Source organism: Gossypium arboreum, chromosome 8 (genome assembly GCF_025698485.1).
Source record: "Gossypium arboreum isolate Shixiya-1 chromosome 8, ASM2569848v2, whole genome shotgun sequence".
Lineage (NCBI taxonomy): Eukaryota > Viridiplantae > Streptophyta > Magnoliopsida > Malvales > Malvaceae > Gossypium > Gossypium arboreum.
In genome coordinates this window covers 86241468-86262364 of record NC_069077.1, presented here as the reverse complement: position 1 = coordinate 86262364, position 20897 = coordinate 86241468, and the positions used below count along the sequence as shown (strand labels likewise).

The 20897-nt window shown below is 32.4% G+C and overlaps 2 protein-coding genes across 6 annotated transcripts; both read right to left on the bottom strand.

The window, feature by feature from the left end:
- Nucleotides 1–8768: 8768 nt before the first annotated feature.
- Nucleotides 8769–15527, bottom strand: LOC108450079 (plastidial pyruvate kinase 2-like). Of its 2 annotated transcripts, none has more exons than XM_017747526.2 (12): nt 15099–15527; nt 14038–14325; nt 13342–13507; nt 12137–12274; nt 11873–11983; nt 11676–11764; nt 11332–11394; nt 11049–11224; nt 10530–10632; nt 10243–10391; nt 9923–10031; nt 8769–9282 (listed from the first exon to the last, which is right to left on the bottom strand). In XM_017747526.2, exons 1-12 carry the CDS (start codon nt 15333–15335, stop codon nt 9175–9177), a joined length of 1737 nt encoding a protein of 578 aa, XP_017603015.1. In that variant the 5' UTR covers nt 15336–15527; the 3' UTR covers nt 8769–9174. The 2 variants fall into 2 exon arrangements, with proteins under 2 accessions (XP_017603015.1, XP_017603016.1); XM_017747527.2 differs by having other exon boundaries at nt 12137–12271.
- A 1938-nt stretch (nt 15528–17465) lies between these two features.
- LOC108450773 (S-type anion channel SLAH2) lies at nt 17466–20450 on the bottom strand. 4 transcript variants are annotated; one of them, XM_053031511.1, is made up of 7 exons: nt 20279–20450; nt 20002–20070; nt 19763–19882; nt 19186–19674; nt 18333–19103; nt 18211–18242; nt 17466–18126 (listed from the first exon to the last, which is right to left on the bottom strand). In XM_053031511.1, the coding sequence occupies exons 3-7, from the start codon at nt 19874–19876 to the stop codon at nt 17751–17753; spliced, it is 1782 nt and encodes a 593-aa protein (XP_052887471.1). In that variant the 5' UTR covers nt 19877–19882; nt 20002–20070; nt 20279–20450; the 3' UTR covers nt 17466–17750. The 4 variants fall into 4 exon arrangements, with proteins under 4 accessions (XP_052887471.1, XP_052887472.1, XP_017604023.1 ...); XM_053031512.1 differs by having other exon boundaries at nt 19186–19671; nt 20279–20445; XM_017748534.2 differs by lacking the exon at nt 20279–20450 and having other exon boundaries at nt 20002–20240.
- Nucleotides 20451–20897: the final 447 nt, after the last annotated feature.

The window sequence follows — 20897 nt, the reverse complement described above, 5'->3', positions numbered from 1 at the left end:
TACTGTCAAGATGTTGGCTTAATAGTGTGATGCTGCCTCCGACGATCTCCAACCCTGAGCTAACCTGACAACACTAAAAGAAATGGAAAGGAGGGGGTAAGCTTTACGCTTAGTAAACTCACATGAAATAATAATAAGCAATTTACTAACATGCTTTCCATAGTAAAACTAACCCAATTGTACATTTACACATGTTCTGGTTAAGCTGCTTTCTTGAGTCACAGTCACTAAATCATTTATATCTGGAGTTACGGAACTCCAAATTAAGATCCGTAAATTTTCCCAGAAACTAGACTCATATATATTTCCACCATAAAATTTTAATAATTTTTGGTCCATCCAATAAGTACAGTTTATTATTCAAAGTCTCCCCTATTTTGCTGTTTAACAACTTCAAACTTTCTTCACTAAAATTTATTTATCTCATAGTACGAGACTCAGATAATGTTCACGTTTGTTTCTATTAAAATTAAACTCATCAAAGATTCTAAGCATATAAATTATAACCCATAATTATTTTTATACAATTTTTAACATTTTTTCCAAGTCAGAACAGGGGATCTCGAATTTATTCTGACACTGTCTCACAAAAATTAGAATATCACAAAATATACAACTCTTTTGCTCCCCCTGTTTCTTTTATATGAAAATAGACTCATTAAGCTTTAATTCCATAATTTATTTGAAATTTAATTCAACTTACACAAATTGGTGAATTTTCAAAGTCACACAACTGCTGCTGTCCAACATTGTTTTACTACTAAAATTCACTCATACATAATTTCACTTAATCCAGTTTGTCTTATCGAAGTTCACTCAAATATTGAGCATATTGGTCAAAATTTTCTTAAACACATACCTGCACTTATTCATCATATAATCATGTTCACATGTATTTTTACTTAATCGATTTTCCCGTTGAACTCTTGAATAATAATTGATACTCGCTTGTTCGCACATATTTTCACACTTGTAGCCAAAGCTATCTGCTACGCATAGTAGCCTGCACTTAGTACTACACATGCGACCAATTATCCGGTCCACTTAGTAGCCTGCACTTAGTACTACACACGTGACCTAACCATCTGATACACGTAGTAGCTTGCACTTAGTACTACACACGTGATCGAAGTTATCGGGTACGCATAGTAGCCTGCACTTAGTACTACACACGTGAACTCACAATAGATCATTCGTATCATTTCTATTCCGAATGCTCAACCGGAAAATTCCTCACTTTCCAACATGTTACAATTTATTCATAGTCCTTTTTCAATTTGAAATTTACAAAAAATAATCATTCTATAGGCAACCACGTTTCATATGATAAAAAAATATAATAAAATAAAAATAATCGATAAATTATTTATGTACAAACTTCCTCGGATCCAGAAATGGCAATTTACCATTCTAGTCCCCGATTTAAGCCCAAATCTCGATTTCCTTGATCTATAATATCAGCCTACTAATTAGTCACACTATTCATATGGATCTAAAAATCATATTTTTTACAAGTTTTCATTTTGACCCCTAAACTTTTGCATATTTGCACTTTTACCTCAAGGTTCGGAAATTAAACTTCTTCCTATTTTCTTATGTTTTATGACATGCTGATCATTATTCCCTTCTATGACAACATTAAATTCTCACTCTAACATGTACTTATGAACATTAGGTATTTTTACCGATTATACCGTTTTACTCGTTTTCACATGAAATCGCTTAGCAAAAGTTGTTTAACACAATTTTAAGCTTCATATTCTACCATTAAACATCAAAATACATGCATATCATTCATGGATAAATTTTTAAACATAAATCCTAGCTCAAAATAATGGTAGAAATGACCAGATCATGTTACCGGGATTTCAAAAATACATAGAACATTAAAAACGGAGCTCGGAATCACTTACTATTAAGCTTGGAAGCTTCGCCAAAACCTAATCATGTCTGCTCTTGGTACATTCTCCTGTAGCAAGAAGAAAGGGACACATTTGGGGTTTAAAATTTGACTTTTAATTCATTTTACCCCTAAATGACCAAAATGCCCTTTTTGCTATTCTTTCAAATTTTACCCAACCAAGGCCATTTTTGTCCATCAAGTTATACAATGATTTAATTATCATTTAAGGACCTCCCATTTAAAATTTCATGACAATTAGACACCTCTAACATATAAAACTCAACTTTTACACTTTTTACAATTTAGTCCTTTTTACTAAATTGAGTGCCCAAACGTCGAAATTTTCGAACGAAATTTTCATGAAATCATTCCGTGAAATCGTAGACCATAAAATATAATAAAAATGGAATTTTAATCATCGGATTTGTGGTCCCAAAACCACTGTTCCGACTAAGCCCAAAATCAGGATGTTACACATACACATAGATTTCAAGCTTATACATATTCAGCTTTCACATATATAGTATTTCATTATACATTTTAGCATATATAATTCATATTTAATCAAATAAATAACATCTATTTGCTTATAAACTTACCTCGGACAACAGTAATCGGAACGGGACGACTAATCAACAACTTTAGTTTTCCCCCGATCCAAATCCGATTTCTTTGGTTCTTGATCTACACATATTCAAATTAAACTCATTCAAACATGTTTTCACTCAATTTAGTCCAAAAACACGTAAATGGGAAAATTACCATTTTACCCCTGACATTTTACACTTTTTACAATTGAGTTCAAATTGCACAAAACATAAAACACGCAAAACTTGAATACACTATGCTTAGGCCGAATGTTCCTTATATTCATATAAGTTCATACATTTAATTTATTTCACATTTTAGTCCCTCAATTTATTATTTTTTTCAATTTAGTCTTAATTATTCAAAATCATCAAAAATTCCAATACAAAACATATTAATCCAAAAGATATCTTTCATAATTCATCAACTAACATCACAAAACTCAATTATTCATCAATGGCATAACTCAAAATATTCATCAAAATCAGAAATTCAAGCATGGGCTTTGTACATTACACTGCAACGATTTTAAAAACATAAAAATTATCAAAAATCTGAACAAAAACTAACCTTGAATCAAGCTTCCAAAGTGCCGAATACCCTAAGCTATATTTTCTTTCTTTCTTTCTCAAGTTTCAGCAAGAACAAAGTAATATGCATGGTTATTTTAATTTTATGTTTTATTATAAACATATTATTACACATATTACATATTTAACCTTTAAATTAAAACATAAAACCATTATAATATAAGGTCACAACCGTCCATCATATATAACTATGGTCTAATTGCAAATTAAATACCTTATGCAATAAAGACAACATCAATTTGGCCCCTTTCACATTTAACCATCGAATTTTCATTTTACGTGATTAAGCCCTTTTTATTAAATTGACACTCAAACGGAAAAATTAAAACACAAAAATTTCACAGATATAAATTTACACATAATAAACACAGAAAATAATTTTAAAATATTTTTCTGACTTGGATTCATGGTCTCAAAACCACCGTTCTGAATAGGGTCTAAATCGGGCTGTTACACTAGCTTGTCTAACATCAGCTTTCCTAAAGATAACAAGATCGTCAGCAAAAAAAATTAGAAAAAGTAGGACCATACCTGGACAACCAAATGGGAGACCAAATGCCTGAATTTATAGAAGAACTGATGCTTTGCCCCAACCAGTCCATGCAAAGATCAGAAAGATAAGGGGGGAGAGGACACCCCTGTCTTATACCTCTAGCTGAACTGAACTTTTGAGTAGGAACCTCATTCCATAGAATCTGCATGGTAGAACTCGTGATAGCAAACATAATGACTTTCCTAAGGAAATCAAGAATGCTTGCCGCTTGAAGAGAGGCGTCAATAAAGTCCCAACTCACTCGGTCATTGGCTTTTTCCAAGTCAATCTTAATAGCCATCCACTTTTTATGCTTGCTTCTCATTGGATGGATAACTTCTTTGGCCACAATAATGTTGTCCTATATTCCTTTTAGTAATAAATCAGCTTGCTCTTGAACTATGATTCTTGAAAAACCACCTTAAACCTATTAGCAATAATCTTCATGACCAGTTTATAGAGGACGACACAAACATATTGGATGGAACTGCGTAAAGTCCTCAGGAGTTTGAATCTTAGGGATAAGCACAAGTAATGAATTATTAAGCTTTCTATCAATTGTCTCTCCATTAAAAAATTTCTTGACCTAATCACAAATAGCTCTACTAATCGACTCCCATTGACTTTGAAAGAAAAGAGCGTTAAAACCATCACTCCTAGGTGCTTTAAAGGAGCCATGTCAAACATAGCCACCTTAATCTCTTCATTGGAAACAACTCTCCTCAATAAAACCTCATCATCGCGACTGAGCTTCAAGAAAGAGCTAGTTGGTAAACTTCTCGTACAAGACGGAACTTCACTATACAAATTCTGGAAAAACCTAATCGCCTCAGATTAGAGCCACTCATCCTCAAAAATCCATTCCCTTTCATCATTCTTCAAAATAGAAATTTTATTACGATTTCTTCTTTAAATCGTGCGGGAGTGGAAAAATTTAGTGTTCCGATCTCCAAATGTAACCAATTACACCTAGCTTTCTGTTTCCAAAGCAGTTCTTCTTGGTGAAGGACACACTCCAGCTCCTCCCGTAATTGAGATTCGATCAAACTTAAGATCACAGAATAAGATCTGTCTAAAGCCTTTTAGACATTAGATAACCTCTGCATCAAATACCTCTTACGGACCCCAATAATACCATAGACAAATTTATTCCAAATTTTAATATTCTTAGTAAAGTTATTCAGGGAGTCAGCCATGGTACCTTTCATGCAACACTTCTCTTTAACAAACTCCGAAAAATTAGGGTGTTCAGCCCATCCAACAAGAAATCTGAAAGGACGACCTTTGGGCAAGGTAACTCTCGGACTGAGAGATAAAAACAGAGGTCTATGGCCCGACTGGATTCTTGGCAAGTGACTGAGCAATGAGGGAAAGTTCTCACCCAATTGTCATTCCTAATGGCTCTATTAAGTCTCTCAGATAACCCACCCCGATACCAAGTGAATGGGGGCCCTCTGAAGCCTAAATCCTGCAAATTAAACACTTTAAGAAAATCATTAAAAAGAGGGCAATCTTTCACAACTAAGCGCCTTCCTTTTTTTTCTCACTAAAATAAAGCAAAGCATTAAAATCACCAATAGTCATCCAAGGAGTATTATTCGTCAGGATAACATCTAGAACACAAATACAATATGAATAAGTATAACAAAACCAGTACTAACAACTTGAACACAAATAAATTGAAGATTATTGCATTGAACCTTAATGGAAAATGGCTCCTTCCAACCTACCCAGATGCCTCCAAAAAATCCAAAAGCCTCCACCTTGTAAGAAAACTGAAAACCCAAGTTAGAAAAAATCTTGTCAGCTTTAAGACCACTAACTTTCATTTCCAGCAAACTAACAATATCAGGTTTATGCTCTCTACTGTATTCAAGAAAACTGCGAATAAATTTTGGACTGACACATCCCTGACAATTCCATGAAAAAAGGGTTAAATTCATAAAAAATATATAAAAATTAAAAAAAGACAAACTTACTAATTTGAGCCCAAATGCTCAATTTTTTGCACTCCTTTTGAGACATTTGAACCTTTAATATTTTCATCATCAATGTGATCATTAGTTAAGCCAACCAAAGAATTCAAAGAATCTGATAGTTGAACCCGAGCTTTCCCAACAGATTTAAAACTATTCTCACAACTGCGGACAGTCTTATTCAATTTTTTTCCGCTACGATTTCTTCCATCAAATTCAAAATATCCACAGCTTTTGGAATTAACCCCTGCTTTTGCCTCATTTCCCTGATTTTTTTTATTGGATGTATTTCTATTTTTTGTACACTTTCAATTTACCAAATACCAACCTTTAAAATGTATATATCCATATTATTTATTAAAATTATATTCCATTCAGATAGAAGTGTTAAATATTTATACTATACTTAAAACACTTGATTAAATTGATGTAACGAGTTAATTGAAGGTTTAGTTGAAAAATAATTAAAAATCATATTTTTAACAAAGGTTAAAAACCAGCTAATGTGAATTTTAAACCTAAAACATCATTATGTAAATCATTGCTTCATTAGATAACTTCCTTTGACTCGCATAATTTTTTAATGAATATATAATTGAGGTATACAGTTTTTCGAACAGTGTAAAATTATTACAATGTACATGACATTTTCTTTACTCTTTTCAATATATTTGTTTAAAAAATTTATATATATATATATATATATATATTAAACTTCCTAACATCATAGCATTTTAATATTTTATAAAAAATAAAATACAAATTAAAAATATAACTAAAGTGCATTTAATAATGTTTATTATTTAATATATTTACTTATTTTTTAATTCACAATTTAAATTAATTTATTTTACTTTAAATAGATACATACTACATATATAATATTAGTATTAATTTTAGATCATATTTTCATACTGCAATTGTATTTTATTTGCGTAGTAATTATCAAGGGTGAGCAAAATTCGATTTGATTCGAAAAAATTAAAAAAAAATGAATTTCAAGTTAAACAAATCCTGTTATTCGAATTAATCTAATTATTTGAGTCAACTCTAATTTTTTTTTTAAATTTTGAATTCGAATCGAGTTTGGTTTTCAAATTCGAATAAACTGAATATCAAACTATAATATTTTACATTTTTATCCCAAACTCCCAAACCTCTTTATTTTCCCCCAAAACTTTTACTATCCTCTCATCCCACCCCCTTCTATTATTTGAGTCAACTCAAAATTTTTTTTTTTTGAATTTCGAGTTCGAATCGAGTTTGGTTTTCAAATTCGAATAAATCAAATACCAAGTTATAATATTTTACATTTTTACCCTAAACTCCCAAACCTCTTTATTTTCCCCAAAACTTTTACTTCCCCCACTTTCCCCCCAAAACTTTTACTATCCTCCCATCCCACTCCCCTTCTACCCCAAACCCATTTCCACCTCCCCCCCCTCCCTATTTTTTTTTTTTTGAATATTTCCCCCAAAAATTTTACTCTCTCAACCTCAAAACTTTTTATTTTTCACCTAAACTTTTACAGGTATTGTACAAAAAAAGGCTCATTTCTTAAATTATTTATAGAAATGGGCCACTAAAAAATTATTTATTGGAATGGTCTGAAAATAGTAAAACACTCCGACGTGGACGTGTTTTCAATGGAAAACGCAAAAAAGTACGCTAACGGGGACACGCTTTACCCTGTGTCTGCAAAAGCACGCTAATGTGGACGCACTTTTGCCTGCACTCTAAACTATATTTTCAAAAGAGGTCATTTTTTAAAAATATTACAAAAATAGACCAATTTTTTGAAAATTTACGGGAATAAGTCTTTATAAAGACCCAAAGTGGAAACACCTTTTTTTTTTATTTTTTGGTGTCACCAATTAATGTGAAAATAAAACTTGCAAAACAGATCTTTAATATTTTTAAAAAATGACCTCTTTTGAAAATTTAGCTTGGAGCACGAGCAAAAGTGCATCCCCGTCAGAGCGCTTTTCTGTGTTTTCCCTTGAAAATGCGTCCATGTTGGAGCATTTTACTGTTTTTGGATAATTCCAGTAAATAATTTTTTTAGTGGCCCATTTCCATAAATAATTTAAGAAATAGGTCTTTTCTTATACAATGCTCAACTTTTACTTCTCACATTTTACCCCAAATCAAAATTAAAATTATCCAAAAAATCTTAAACCTAAATAGTAATAATTTTGTACTATTTATATTATTGATGATGTCATAAAATATTCGTGTTAAAAGTTTATATTGTTATCAATTTCACATTTTATTTTTAAGATAATTTTATTAAAAAATCACATTTTTATATTTAATATATTTTTTAATTTAAAATACATAATGAGAAGAATCGGAAGATAATTGAAGCAACTAAACAAGTAAATAAACTAATCCATACATAAAAAATAATAAATAAATTATAAGGGATGAAAGTTAATAACTAATTTGATTATAGTAGACAAATTTGATTACGATAGGTGATAATGATTATAATGACTCAAAAATAATTTTTTTAAGTTAACTCGTACAAATATATCAAATTTGATTTGATTGAATTTGAATTTCATCTCACTTAACTCAATTCGAGAAAATTTCAAATCAAGTTAAGATTCCAATTATAATAATATTTTTACCTTCCAACTTTATAAAATAAAATAAAAGTTCATTTCAATCCTTTAATTATTTTTTCACCTCTTTGTTAATTTTGCTAATATGTATGCAAAAATAAAATTAATTTTTAAAAATTAAAAGATATTTTTATATTTTAATAATTTTTAATTTTAAAATTTTAAAAATTAATTGATTACTGGCATAATCCAATCCACGTATGTCAAATAAATAAAATTAACAAACATTTTTTTTTTTCATTCTATCCATTTTGGACGACTTGATGCCACGAGTTATGTTAAAAAAGGACAAAAAAAATTAAATGAATGAATAATTAAAATAACTATTCATTATGCCATAGAACAATTCCCACGACCAGGTTTGCGATGGCCTCCTAAAACGTTATATAATCTACAACTTGCAAGCTATATAACCGCCCAAAAGGGATCGAAATGAGGCTAAGCCTATCATGTTATACAGCTTCCTCTTTTATCATGCGAAAAGTGATTCCAAACCCAAAAATCCGATCTAATCCACCCATATTTGAATCTAATTTAACTATATGAGCTCGATTTGACTCAAATTAGAATAACTCGATTTCACCTAATACAAAATCAGTTCGACTTAAAACCAATCTGTTCACTCCAACTGACATAGACAATTACATTCTTTTTACAAGTAACACAAGCTCAATATATCAATTGTCATGCTCCGACAATCTTTGGATACAAAATTAGGATCCTCTAAAATATCTTGTTTGTGGGGAAACTTTTAAAAAGAAAAGAAAACAATAACTAGTAGTTGCATATATCAATATATCTCAAGCAAACCAAAATAATAGGAGACATACAGCCATAGATCCTATGACTAACATGACGTGATGGAGTATCCCAAACCTAACCTGAATACTCCTCAGAAACTCTCGGGAAGAAGTATAAAACTGGGTCAAATGGGCTCCTCTTTGTCTTTCTTCAACTGCTACACTTTGCGTACCTGAATATTGTGTGTGGACTGGAATCGCCAGATCGGCTGTCTCCCGCTCTGAACAAGAGCTACCTCTTCTCCTTCCTTCACCATTCCTTGCTTCTGTACACCAAACATTGAATTCATTGTGAATTAAGCACACACACTAGTTCTAGGAAGCGATATCAAAACTTGGTCTTTTTGCAAGAAATAGAATAAAAATAGCAGCAAACAGGACCAGTGTACAGTATAATCAAATGAGCCAAACTCCAAATTTTACTGAATTTTAGGACTCATTGAACTAACAGACGATAATTATACATACAGTCCATAGTCATGCCTCTTAAAGTAAAAAGGTCATCAACTATTAGGAACACCCTTTAAGCATTTCAAATTTGGTTTTCATGGCAAATCGCTAGTGTGGAAACTGAAAAGCAAGAAAAATACCAATTACAACAAATGGGCATAAACCTCTATTGAAGGTGAATATTTACCCCTGCTCAAAAATTAATCCAACCAGGGTTAGAGTTTTGAGCAAGCATCAAGGCACCCTAGTATCAAAATAATACATATAAAGGTTTTGAATTTTGATTAATTCAGCTGCATACTTATAAACAAACCCTCTAACCTTGGTCCAAAGAATAATTTTGATCGAATGCATGCACAACTAAATCTATAATTACCAGCCAATTAAAAGGAACCTTCATATTTCACCAAAAAAAAAAGGAACCTTCATAATAAATTCTCTCTGGTAAGACCTTACCTGCAACAAAGCTAAAGCAGTTTTAAAGGTTTCTTCAGCATCATCCGAGAACTCCATATATATGGGACATACTCCTTGATACAAAGCTAATCTCTGTTGAATCCTTTTCCTGCATGACCAATAAAAGTTATTGTCAGTCAAACTCTCAAGATCATACTCCTACCGGCTAAATGTTGCACTTATAAGTTGAAAGATGTTCTCAGACCTCTTTGAACAAAAAGAAGAAAAAGAGAGAAACAAAATGGAGGAGGCTATAACTTAGATTAAAAACAGCAATTATACTGTAACAAATTTGAGATTCGGGGACAGGTAAAACTCACTCATTTGTGAAGGCAAAAATAGTGCCAGAAGGACGATAATGGCTAAGTAATATAGCCATGAAACCAGTTCTAGTGAAGACAACAGTTGAGATTCCAAGAGTATTTGACATCATAGTAGCATGACATGCAAACATCTCACTCATATGGTTCTACAGAGAAGTAACTGCAGTAAGTATTGATAGTTAACAAAGAAAAATGCAGCATTAAGATTGTTAACCAAGAAACAAAAAAAAAAAAAGGCATAAAACTTATGGAGACATGAAAATGCATGTAACATGTCAAATGACCTTAAAAGCTTGACCAAGATTAGGTGGCATTTCACCGCCAGATATGGTTGCCTCAGTTCGTAGAGCAACTGTATGCATCACTTTAACAGCTTTCAATGGAAACCTGCAAGAAAATAAATTCTATTTACTGAACTGCACTTAGGTAGAGTAATTTGCACAATATGCAAATAGTTACGCACTCAAGAGCAAAAGATAAAGCATAGCAACAGATATGACATTCTAATTTTGTCCCAAAAATATTTGGTAAGTTGATTTTAAGTACAAGTCATGCCCATATTCTTTTAAATTCACCAACTAGGACCCAGGAATATTCACAAGACCTTCCAGATTACCTCTAGGGAAATCTGTACGTAAACAATTACCCCAATAAAGATCATTATTATTAGCATAAAAATGAAATTCTTACCTACTTTTGATAGAAAATTTAACAAGGGTTCACTTTCCAGAAAAGAAAAAGGTATGAAGAGGAATAAGTAAAAATAAAATTCTCAAATCCCATTTAAAAACTCAATAACTTACTTTCCGTGAGCCGTTTCTCCAGAAAGCATGACAGAATCAGCACCCTCACGAACAGCAATGGCAATGTCAGATACCTCTGCTCTGGTTGGTGTTGGGTGAACAATCATGCTTTCCAGCATATTGGTTGCCACAATAACAGCTTTCCCCATGCTTCGACATGTTCTAATGATCTCTTCCTACATTTTAAACGAAGTTCTGAATGGCTAAATAAATAAAATTTCAGTTCTTTACAAGTATTTTTGATGGTTTATCTTTTTACCATTCAATTAAGAACTAAACCAACCTGCAAAAGAGGAACCTCCTCAATTGGCAGCTCTGCACCAAGATCTCCTCTTGCAACCATTGCCTAAAATAGAAGAAAAAGGATTACCTTTTACATATAACATATATGGCTGAACTGGCAATAACTAGTTACTTTCATATCACATTATAACTCACACTTTCATCACCCTCCCTGTTACAGTAGAGAGAATAGTAAATAGAAGTAACGGCTAACTTTCCTAGATGGTACTTAATGGTTGAATGAAAAGTCTCATAATATTTTAGCAACAATTTTCCCAAAATTTTTACAATATTTTTTCAGAAGCAAAGACAAAGCTGAATGCATGAAATAGTTAATGTGATCACCCCATCAGATGCTGTTATAATTGAATGCAAATTTGGAATAGAATCTGCACTTTCAATTTTAACAATAACATGAATATCTGCATCGCAACCTGCCAAAAACGAAGGAGAAAGACAACAATATTAGAATTTAAGGCATGGGACAAGTCCACAGTTATTATTTTATTAAAAAAAAAAAACTATAAGCTAAAAAAAGTTACTCTGCAGATAATTCTTCAACTCATGAACCACTTCTGCATCTTTAACAAAAGAAACAGCATAAAAGTCGACTTTATTGTCTACACCAAATTTTATGTCATCCCAGTCCTTTTCTGCAGTAAACCATCAGAAATAAATAATCTGTTGCTCCTCAAGATTTCTCAACCATGTATTGAGGAGAGTGGGAGAAAAAAGGAGAAAGAGGAGAGGAAGTGGAAAAGCTACAAAGTAATTGAAAATTCAACAATGAAAATTCAAGGACCAACCTGTAATAGAAGGCAGTGTAGCACTTTTTCCTCGGACATTTAAATGCCGCCTAGATTTAAGCTCACCACCATCAACTACTTCACACTTCACTGAATCTTCTGTCTTCAACTTCACTACCAATGACATCATACCACCTACTTTGTGAATCAAAAGTCAGAGGAGCATATAATCAACAAAAGAAGTGTGCTGAGATTTTTCTAGTGTTTTGTTTTCATAATCTAGCTCAGACTACTTAGCAGACCAAACTCTTGCTTGATAATGAAAGGATGCACATTAGTCTGGAAATGCAAAGATGGTTATAGATACTTTTACTCTGGACCAGCTCAAGGTGTTATTCGATAAAAAAATTAAGTACTGAATTTTATAAATTTTGAATTTTATAGGAAATCTCTTTGGTGTATTAGTAAAATTAAGTACAAATTGTTAGATAATGGTATATCTTTATTTCCAAAATTATTTATTTCATAAATTCAATTTTATTAATTTAATGTTTTATATTATTTTGAATAGTTTTGGATAAAAGTTAAATATATTAAATTGAATATTTCATTTTTAATAAAATAAAAAAATTTTATTTCATATATACGTTTTTAAAAATAAAATCAACTTAACATTTTCAGCATTAAGTAATAAGTAGTTATCTACTTACTAAATGAACACTTTAATGTAGAAAATTTTTGTATCAAGCAAAAATTTTATAGGGTTATCAAACACATTCGGAAAATTAAATGCTGAAAATTTTCATTTCCAATACAATGAAATTTCAATGTTTTATCAAACCCTACGTCAACAGAATCAACATAATTTCTCTAGAATGCTAAAGATTTCATTTGTCACTTAGAAATGGCAAAAGACACTCCCGACCCAACAACAGCATCAGCACACCCCAACTAGCAAATTAAGAACATGGCAGAAGAAGTAAGACCCTTTTTAATTCATTTCTAGATCATTAAATTCTTTCTTCAGCTAATGCTACATATTTGCAGTCTTAAGACTCTTGATAATTGAATCATAATACTAAAAGCATATCATCTTTTCAGACTGAAGGCAAAGTGAGTTTGCGCATGCATGCTTGCTGCTGGTGTCAGGGAAAAAAAGGGGGCGGGGGAGAAGGGAGGTATTGTTATTAGCAAGCATATAAAACATCAAAAGTTAACAAAACCTGAATACTTTCACAATCTCTTGAAGTTTCAAGACAGCATACCGTCAACAAGAAGCATGTCACCCACTTCTACATCGTTAACAAAATCATCATAGTTGACACTGACACAATCAGGTGTCCCAACTCCTCTCTTAATTGTAAAAGTAAATTCCTGCCCAGTTGTTAATGTGATTGGTTGAGGCAAGTCACCGCTCCTAACTTCAGGACCCTAACAAACAGAGCCAAAATAACATAAGAACATAATAAATGAAGGTTTACAGAAACTGAACTAATAGAACTATCAGACGAAAATCACATAATATCCAGTTATATAATTGTTGCCTACAACACTACGTCCAACAATTTTAATGGCTCATAACCTCACAAGTAAAACAAACGAATAAAGACAAAAACCATATGCACACACACATGTAGACTTATATTTGTATTGCAGACTCTAATAAGTACCCAAACCATATACTAACATACTGTCACTTGTACATACTTGGTAGTCTTACTCCAAAATAGAGTGTCATGATGACCATAACAGAACCTGTATCCAAAATCCAAGAAACAATTGGCATGTTCATATAGGTTTTTGTTAAGAACATTGTCTAAGATGACAAAATTCTGACAATAATTTTGACAAAGAAAGGTATCACTGATGTCTAAGTCTGACAACACCAAACTGTTGGCTCAAGCAACCTGGCATAACTGCTTTTACACTGTAAAAAGGCAAATGAAGTTGAGGGAACTTGCCTTGGTGTCAAGCATGATTGCGATAGTGTTGTCTTTGGATTGTGCATTATATTCCTTGACTAAATCAATAACTTTCTGATGAGATGCATGGTCTCCATGAGACATATTCAAGCGAGCAACATTCATTCCAGCCTCAGCCAATTTCCATATCATTTCCCTTGTGTTTGTTGAAGGACCAATAGTACAAACAATCTTTGTTTTACGCCTAACAGTAGGCTTGGACCACATACCCACTGATCCATCACCTACTTGCTGAATCCCCCTTAACTGCTCATATTGCTCCTCCCTCTGAAGAAAAAAAGTAAGAAAAGTTACAAGCAATGATTTCTGGTGATTTTCTCTCTTCAACTGTCCATGATAAGTTATTTGAGCATAGATATAATGGCAATTCAAAGCATAGTGACTATGTCATTCAACGGCAATGCCACCATCCTATACCAGTGTAAAGCAGAAATTTCAAGTGAAATACACCGTGTAACTGGAACTTCATCATTTTAACCAAACACTTAAGTTGTTATACACTTCAAGGTTCCTTTTCTTTCAACGGCAAGGGCAAACAGGTGAAAGTTATGCCCCATGTTACTCATTATTCTCTGGATAATTTCTTTAGCACAAAATCAACCAACAGTGCACCAAAGACTGGCTTGTAAAAAGATCTCAGCGGAAATTTTGACTCGAGTCCTAAATATTTCTCATTTATAGTCCAAAGTGACCAGGAAGTTTCCTCATTTTAGAGAAAAAAAAAACCACCATTTCCATTTATGGATTGTGCAAGTTTCACTAATAGGATAATGCATTTTCGAAAATACAAACATGACCTTATTCAACTTGACACACTCCATTCTTATTAAAAAAAAAAAAACAATCAGCATGCTCCATGATAATAAGATCACTCCACTTATATAATACCACGCCTATTGCTTTCTTAGCCTCTAGATAAATCGAAAAAGTTAACAAAGATCTAATGCGTTTTTTTTATATTTTTTTCTTTTAGCATGAGATGGCAGCAACCAAATTCATAATCAAAGCGGAAGATCAGAGAGGTCGGGAGTGGGCCAAACCTTAGGTACATCCTCAGGTGAAACGGGAATAAGTTCAGGCTCGGCACGTGCGGCTCTCTTAGCAGTAATCCTAGAGTTCCTAGTAAGCACGACGGCGTTGCTCTTCCTGTGGTCAGGTAAGAGTACTTTGGAAGCGAAGGACGCAGGCTTAAGCTTCTCCACTGGGTCCTGAAGGGATCCGGAGGCCTTGCTGAAGAAGTTAGCATGGATGGATCTAGTGGCCACCACTTGAGCCATTGCTAAAATGAGAGATAGAAAGGGTTTCAGGGGAGAGGAAGGCGAGGAGGTTTCGCTGATAAAATTGAAGGTTGGAGAAATCGCCGCTAAAACAATGACTTTTAAAAGAGGAGGCTGCAGAATGAAGTGTGCTTAGTTTGTATTGACAAACACTATGCACCTATTTTATTCAAACTGTTTTTTTAATGTGAAATTATACATATAAATTTTAATTTAATGTAGTTATATATATTTTTATTGTGATTTAAATATATATTTAAAATTTTAATTTTAATTTAATTATATAAATTTAATGAAATAAATACATTAATATATTTTTATATGTAATAAATATAATTATTTATTTATAGAATATATAATCATAAAATAATGTTATATAAATAATTATATTAATAATATATTAAAATTAAATTAAATTAAAATTTCATATATATAAATACCCATTAAAATTTGTTCTTTTCAAAAAATGGATGGAAATTAGGCAAATTATTATTATTATTAAAACAAAGAAGACAATTTATTATTATTGTTATACAACGTGGTGTCGGAACCCTGGTATCATTCGTCACTTTTTTGTTCAAGTGTCATCATAACGTTGGTCTTGTTCCGGGTTGGGATTAAAGTTGAACCCTCCATAGGATTTCAATTTCAATTCGCCTCTCGTGGTTTTCGGCATATATCGTTTATGATTTGACTTTGACAAGCATTTCCATTCTTTTCATTAAACACTAAACTTGTGTTTTGTATTGGGTATATGGATTTAAATTTTAAATTTTAAATTTATTTTAGTTATAATTTCAAATTTATCTCTTAATGTTTTGAAAATAAATTTATTTTAATTAAATTTAATCCTCAACCTGTTAAAAAAGTTAAATTTATTTATTAATTTTTAAAAATAGTCAAAAATAATTTTTCCTTCAACGAGAATGCTAGCAAAAATATTTTTCCTTCAACTAGAATGCTAACTAAAATATTAAAATTTTAAATAAAGGAACTTGCATGACAATCCACTTGTATTTCATGTTAATTTTAAAATTTTTATTAATTGTTTATATTTTTTAATTTTAATTTTGATTTTTGATTTTTGATTTTGATTTTGATTTTTGATTTTGATTTTTGATTTTGATTTTTAATTTTATAATTTTTAAATTATTTGTTGACATAACATATAAGATAAATGGTGTTATGTTAGTGGGATAAGCACATAAATTGTCATGCGAGTTGCTCCATCAACAACGTTAAAAAATTAATGTTTTAATCAGTATTTTCATTAAAAAAATGATTTGACTCTTTTTTTAAAGGTTAAGAGCTAAATTTAGCTTAAAAATGGAATAATGATTAAATAGACAAAAAAAATGCAAACATTAAGGGCTAAATTTATCATTATGCCTTTTATTTATTATGGAAATAGTAACAATGAAATGTATATATCTATAATATTAATAAAATCCCTGATTGAGTTGGTGTCACAAGTCAATCAGATACCAACTCGATTTGAAAATTACAAAAATGATCTTTCATGTTTAAAAAATTTTATATTATTTGAAGGTGTTTTTGTCTTTTAATTAAAAAGTAATAAAATTTACATACGGTGAAATTTAAACTCATGCCGTTACATTGAAAAACTTTAAATTTATCACTCAACCAATATTTTATTTTAATTACTTATATATTTTAATTGTAGAGATTAAAATGTGATGGTAAATTTCAAAATTTCCCATTAAATAAAATATAAATTTGATTGTTTTTAATTTTTTAGTGATATTTAGTACTTAAAAAGTTAGTTTATTAGTAGCAAACTTTTATTTTAATTTTATTTATTTATTTATTTTAAATAAAATAAATTAATAATATGATTAAATTGAAAATAGAATTTAAATATTTCATATTATTAAATTAGAATATTAATTTAAATTTAAGTGGCATTTAAAATATATTTAAAATTAAATAATGTATTATAATTTTGTGGCAAAAAAATATTAAATAAATAAGAAAAAGGTAATATTCTCTGTGAGAAATTTTAAAACAGTTACTTTCCATGCCCTCTTTAGTGTCTTAGTAGGAAATAGGAATATGGCTCCTCTAATTTGATTGAATTACAACTCCCAATTAAAATTGAAAACTCTCGCATTTTTTAAACACAACTTTAGTTTTATTCAACGCAACAACTTATTACATCAACATCTGTCACATACACTCTGCAATTTACAACTAATCAAACTTTCAACACTTTCCTTCACCCTCTCTGCTGAAACTCCCACAAACCTTCTTTTCTCTCTACACACATGGTCACTGGAAACCTTCAAAAACTCCAAATTGGACGTTCCTCGCATGTCTGACTGCTTAAGAGGGAAGAACCTGATGAAAGTTGAACCTAAGGCTGATCACAGTGGCACATGCATGAAGTTTCTAAACTCATTTAGCTTCTGCACTGGAAATTTTCAGCGCAGCTTCTATGTCTTTGGTGTCGCCATTTGCAAATTTCAAGAAAGTGTCAATGTCTGCATTATGCTCTGAGCTTCCATGTCTATTAAGATTGAACCACCTCCTATGAGATTTTGGTTTTCTGTCGCTAATAGCAATGGCAATGTCATTGGGGAAGAGGTCTCGTTGGACAAAGGCATGCAGTATAGTGGTCACAAGCAGAGCTGTTACTGTGAGTGTAGCAACAACAGATAGAATGACAGAAAGAGTTTGAGTTACTACATTTGTGACCGCACTTGAATATCTCATGGTTGCGATCGCAGCACCGGTCATCGGGAACGTGTACGCCCACCAAGCCAATGAGAACCTGTAAATAGAAGAGAAATTAGAATCAGGACTGCCTAAAACAACTTAACTATATATATGTAAGTTAGGGTAGTGCTGCACTAACTTGAATCCTCGGAAAAAGTTAATCCGAACTGCCTGCAAAACATGGTACAAATGTGCAACACTTTAGCTTTACTATGTGTGCAACTTATAAGTGAAGTTAGATCAACAAAGTGGCTAACTTACTAGTGAGAAATAGAGGAACAAGGCAATGAAGTAGGCAATCCGTGATCCATAATCGAAAGAGCCTTGGATGTTGGCCCATGCCATTGAAGCAACACTTGGTGCTGCAACAAACAGAAAGAATACAGGATGGAGCTCTTTGGGGAGTGTTTCATTTGTTGGAAGTCTCTGGTAAAGGGTTACAAAAAGGACTGTGTAATGAGCCAATCCAACTGCAAAGAAGAATACAGGGCCTTCTTTAAGCCCCATGGATGCACCCAATAGAGCTCCCACAAAGTTCCCAACAACTGAGAGATGGTTGGAAGGATTAGCCACCTTGGAAAGTCTTCGTTGACCACCTGACATCCACTGCCCATAGATTTTAAGCTCCAGACAGAGGAATGGCGTCATAAGAACATACCATAAAGCTACAGGCAGGGATGAAGCAACTGAAGGTGGCACCCCAATAGCCAAGAAGAGAAGAGATATCCAAGGAGCAAAGAAGAAGTTGACTCGGATGGGATGGTAATACTCTCTACGAACAGCTTCGAAGTAGAGTATCACTTTGGTAAGGTAGATGGAAGCAACAATGGCTACCAGAGCGACAGATATCCACCATAGGATGAGATTTACAGTGAGGCTGATGTGAAGAAATTTTGTAGAGGTAGCAGTGGCCAGTGTTTTCCACATAATAGCTTGGCTGCTAACTCCCAGACAGATACCAAATGAAGAGATTGGATACCTAAGAAGGAAAGGCCAAGTCTTGTCATCTGGAAGCACAATCTCCTCCGAAGCCTGTCAAGAGTGGAAACAGGTCGTTTATTAAAATCTCTTAATTTGGAGTAAAGGATTGGGGGAAGATGGGCACATTACATACCCTTAGGGTCTCCAACTCTGGTCCTTCAAGTGCATCAAAGTATCGGTCCACAGGTAAGGCTTCATTCTCTGAAGGTCTCACAGAGTCGTCTTCTGATTCACTTTCCTGCTGCCTTCCTCGTAAATTGGTTAGCTGCCTTTCAAGTTTCCCAGACCATGTTTTGAATGAATCGAACCTCTTGTCCTTGAACTTTTTGACGTTTGGATTTTGATTCATATTAGCTCCCTCCCCAAACACTGATCCTTTGGGCATTGGCTGAGACAGAAACTTGACTCCTTTAGGCTTTGCCTTACTACCCACACAAGATTCCGGAACTCCATTCTTGAAACCTTTGGCATTGTCCTGAACAAATAAAACATTCTTGGTGCCTGCTGAGGTAGCTCCTGTAGGAGATGAAGGCATGCTGATTGAAATAGAAAGCTTCCTCTGATGACCATTGGGTTGAGAACTATTGGTTGGATTTGGGAAAACAGGCGTTTCACCTTCCTGCTACCCAAACATAGCAATGAATTTCAAACATTGAATCATCAAAAGAGACCAAAGTAAGAGATGGCATATACCAAAGGATGTAACTCACCATGATGCTATCAAAGCCAGCCACTTCATTGGATGATATAAGTTTGAGGAGCTGTGGAACTGGTTCAGCAGGTTCCTGCAACTCTATTGAAACCGGATTCTCACCATGATCCATTTGCACCTAATTAATGGTTTCAATTTTGAAAAAGGGTCAGCTATATTGCAGTTTAACATCATAAAACCATACTTGGATATAACGGAAACAGAGATTAATGAATGCAAACCAACAAACTGCTTCACCTTGGAATATTTTCTGGAAAAATACCAGCCCTAATCTTATGAGGCCTGGAGATATGTAGAATGAATGTGCTGCCCAACAGTGAAAGAAGAACAAATAAGAAATGGGTTAAATAGGAAGTTAGAAAGAGAGAGAGAGATGTATGGAGCAGAAAAGAAAAATTTCAGAAGAACAGATGTGGTCCAAATAAAGAAGCACAACTAACACACGTTTTCCAGATATATAGGGTGACAGAATATATATATATATATATGTAGAAGAAGGATGTTGTATGGCTACCATGAGGACCATAAATTCACTCCAAATGTTCCAGCTAGTACTCGGTTTAGAATGTTTTAGATTGTTAGTTGATCTGCTAAGGATTACAGAGTTGATTGCGCTCACGCTCCTTGTCATCTTCATTATTACCTGTATTCCTATGATTTTTTTAATCAAAATTAGGTTTGACTAAATTAATTTTATTTTCAAACACAGAGGCTAAAAGCTACAAGTAAAAATGAGACTGCTGCCAGGCAATCGATTTCCGTTTCTAATATTTTTCTTTTTCTACAATCACATACCAATCACATTATGAAGTGAAATGAGGGAAGGCCAGCGGCGGAGCCCATTCAGGATGATAAATTTTTAATTTACTTCTTTTATAATTTATAACTTTAAATTAGTAGTAATAAAATTATATTTTAAATCTCAACAAATGATAAAATTTGAATATAAATTATTAAAATAATAAATTTATATTTTTATTAGTGATATCATGATTGTTATTATTATTATTATTTAGTGTGTGATGAAGCGCTACTAGTTCACAAATTTGTATGAATATTTAAAAATTACAATGAAATAATAAATTATGTGATAAAAGTATCATGAATGTTCATGTACTAAGAATTAAATTACA

Coding starts and splice junctions, on each gene's coding strand:
- LOC108450079 (XM_017747526.2), bottom strand. CDS start 15,335: ATGGCTCAAGTGGTGGCCACTAGATCCATCCATGCTAACTTCTTCAGC. Junction 10,633..11,048: donor GGAGAAACGGCTCACGGAAA/GTAAGTTATTGA, acceptor ATTTTCTTGCAG/GTTTCCATTGAAAGCTGTTA. Junction 10,032..10,242: donor ATTTTTGCCTTCACAAATGA/GTGAGTTTTACC, acceptor TTGGTCATGCAG/GAAAAGGATTCAACAGAGAT.
- LOC108450773 (XM_053031511.1), bottom strand. CDS start 19,876: ATGGATCATGGTGAGAATCCGGTTTCAATAGAGTTGCAGGAACCTGCT. Junction 19,675..19,762: donor CTGGCTTTGATAGCATCATG/GTGAGTTACATC, acceptor ATGTTTGGGTAG/CAGGAAGGTGAAACGCCTGT. Junction 18,243..18,332: donor TGTTCCTCTATTTCTCACTA/GTAAGTTAGCCA, acceptor CATGTTTTGCAG/GCAGTTCGGATTAACTTTTT.